The 1,879-nt window shown below is 38.9% G+C and overlaps 1 protein-coding gene across 1 annotated transcript; it reads right to left on the bottom strand.

Moving 5' to 3' along the window:
- Nucleotides 1-425: 425 nt before the first annotated feature.
- Nucleotides 426-1,388, bottom strand: LOC126061110 (olfactory receptor 151-like). Its single transcript, XM_049857455.1, has one exon. It carries the CDS (start codon nt 1,383-1,385, stop codon nt 426-428), a length of 960 nt encoding a protein of 319 aa, XP_049713412.1. The 5' UTR covers nt 1,386-1,388.
- Nucleotides 1,389-1,879: the final 491 nt, after the last annotated feature.

Here is a 1,879-nt window from a genome sequence, read left to right as displayed (position 1 = left end):
TGAGCCAAGTCCATCATTGGGGTTAAGATTATTATTTTCTATTACAACCTAGTCTGATACCATTTACCCTGAGGGTCATGTACCTAGCTATGAATGACAGAAGTGAATAACTTCAATTTGCACCAACCAGAAGAAAAAATAAATATTCTACCCCAGTTTTTCTCAAAAGAGGAGAAGATCCTGGGAAGAATTAATCAAAATACATATGCCTGAGCCACACCGAGGACCTACTGAATCTTAATGTTATGGGCTACTATGCTCAAGGAACGGATTTGTGTGTATGTTTGCATGCACACAAAGACTTCAGTAGAAGGGTAATATCTGACAACTGTAGTGAAAGGATTGAGAATGGGCTGTTAATTTTAAGAAACAGAAAGATAAGTTAGTGTTAAGAAAAAGAAAGAAGTAGACTATTATCATGAAATTTAGTGGTTCTGGTTACTACCGTTCCATAGTCCATACCTGATAACCATGACATTGCTGAGCACATTCTTTACATCCTGATTCCTCAAGCTATAGATCAAAGGGTTCAGCATGGGGATCACCGTAGTGTAGAAAACAGATGCCACCTTCTCTTGGGCCATATTACTACTGGATGCTGGCTTTAAATACATGAATATCATGGAGCCATATAAAACTCCAACAACTGTAAGATGAGACCCACAGGTACTAAAGGCTTTGGACCTGCTTTCAGATGAGGCTATTCGAAGAATGCTGGAGAGTATAAAGGTATAAGACACGATGATGGCCACAGTTGTTACTATCATATTAAATCCTCCTTCAATTATCACCAGAAGCTCATTGATGTAGGTACTGGAGCATGAGAGCTTTAGGAGAGGCAGTATGTCACAGAAGTAATGGTGGATAATATTGTACTTAGAGAAGGAAAGCCTGGTCATGAAAATAATGTGGCCCATAGCTCCAAAAGATGCCATGATATAGACTCCGCTCACCAGCATATTGCAGATCTTTCGGGACATGATGACACTGTAGAGCAGTGGACTACAGATAGCTACGTATCTATCATATGCCATGGCAGTCAGCATATAGCACTCACCAATCGCAAAAACACAAAAGAAAAAGAGCTGAGTCATACATCCAGGATAAGAAATAACATTTTTCTCCCATACAAAGTTTTCCAGGAGTTTGGGGGTAACCACTGAGGAGTAACACAGATCTAAGAATGACAAATTACCAAGAAAGAAGTACATGGGTGATTGGAGCTGGAAATTGAAAGCGATGAGGAGGATCATACCCAAGTTTCCCACTACAGTGACTCCATAGATCCCCAGGAACAGGAGGAAGAGAGGCAGCTGGATTTCTGGTCTGTCTGTCAACCCCTCGAGGACAAACTCAGTGACTGTGGAATCATTCTGTCTGGCCATTTCCTTCAGGAAACAGGGAAACTGCAACTAAAAAAAAAAAAAAAATCACAGGAGGTAGGAAAGCTGCTTGTCCATGATTAGTAAAAGGTTCATCAGTGTTGTGGTAGAAGATAAAATTGATTATCAAATTAAACAGCTTAAGAATGGTCAATAATAATGTGGTGAATAACATATTTCATGACTGGACAGTTTTACTCACGGCCTTCATAAAGTACATGAAAACGAAGAATAAATACAATATGATCTTTAAAAATAATAGGAAAATACCTCAATAGGACAAAGCTGCCAATATTTGTGTACCCTCTGCGATTTTATTGGTGTCTGGAAGAAACAGGAACTCAGGAGCTATGGATTTAATTGTAACTAAATATTACAGTACTGGAAACCTTGGTACTGGAAACCTCAAGATTTTATTAAATCTTAAGAAAGTTGTTTCAGGGTTAATGTTGGTTCTTTTGTGTGCACTGGATTATTGTTGCCTGCATAATACAGAG

This window comes from Elephas maximus, chromosome 17 (genome assembly GCF_024166365.1).
Source record: "Elephas maximus indicus isolate mEleMax1 chromosome 17, mEleMax1 primary haplotype, whole genome shotgun sequence".
Lineage (NCBI taxonomy): Eukaryota > Metazoa > Chordata > Mammalia > Proboscidea > Elephantidae > Elephas > Elephas maximus.
This window is presented reverse-complemented; position numbering and strand designations above follow the sequence as displayed.

Coding starts and splice junctions, on each gene's coding strand:
- LOC126061110 (XM_049857455.1), bottom strand. CDS start 1,385: ATGGCCAGACAGAATGATTCCACAGTCACTGAGTTTGTCCTCGAGGGG.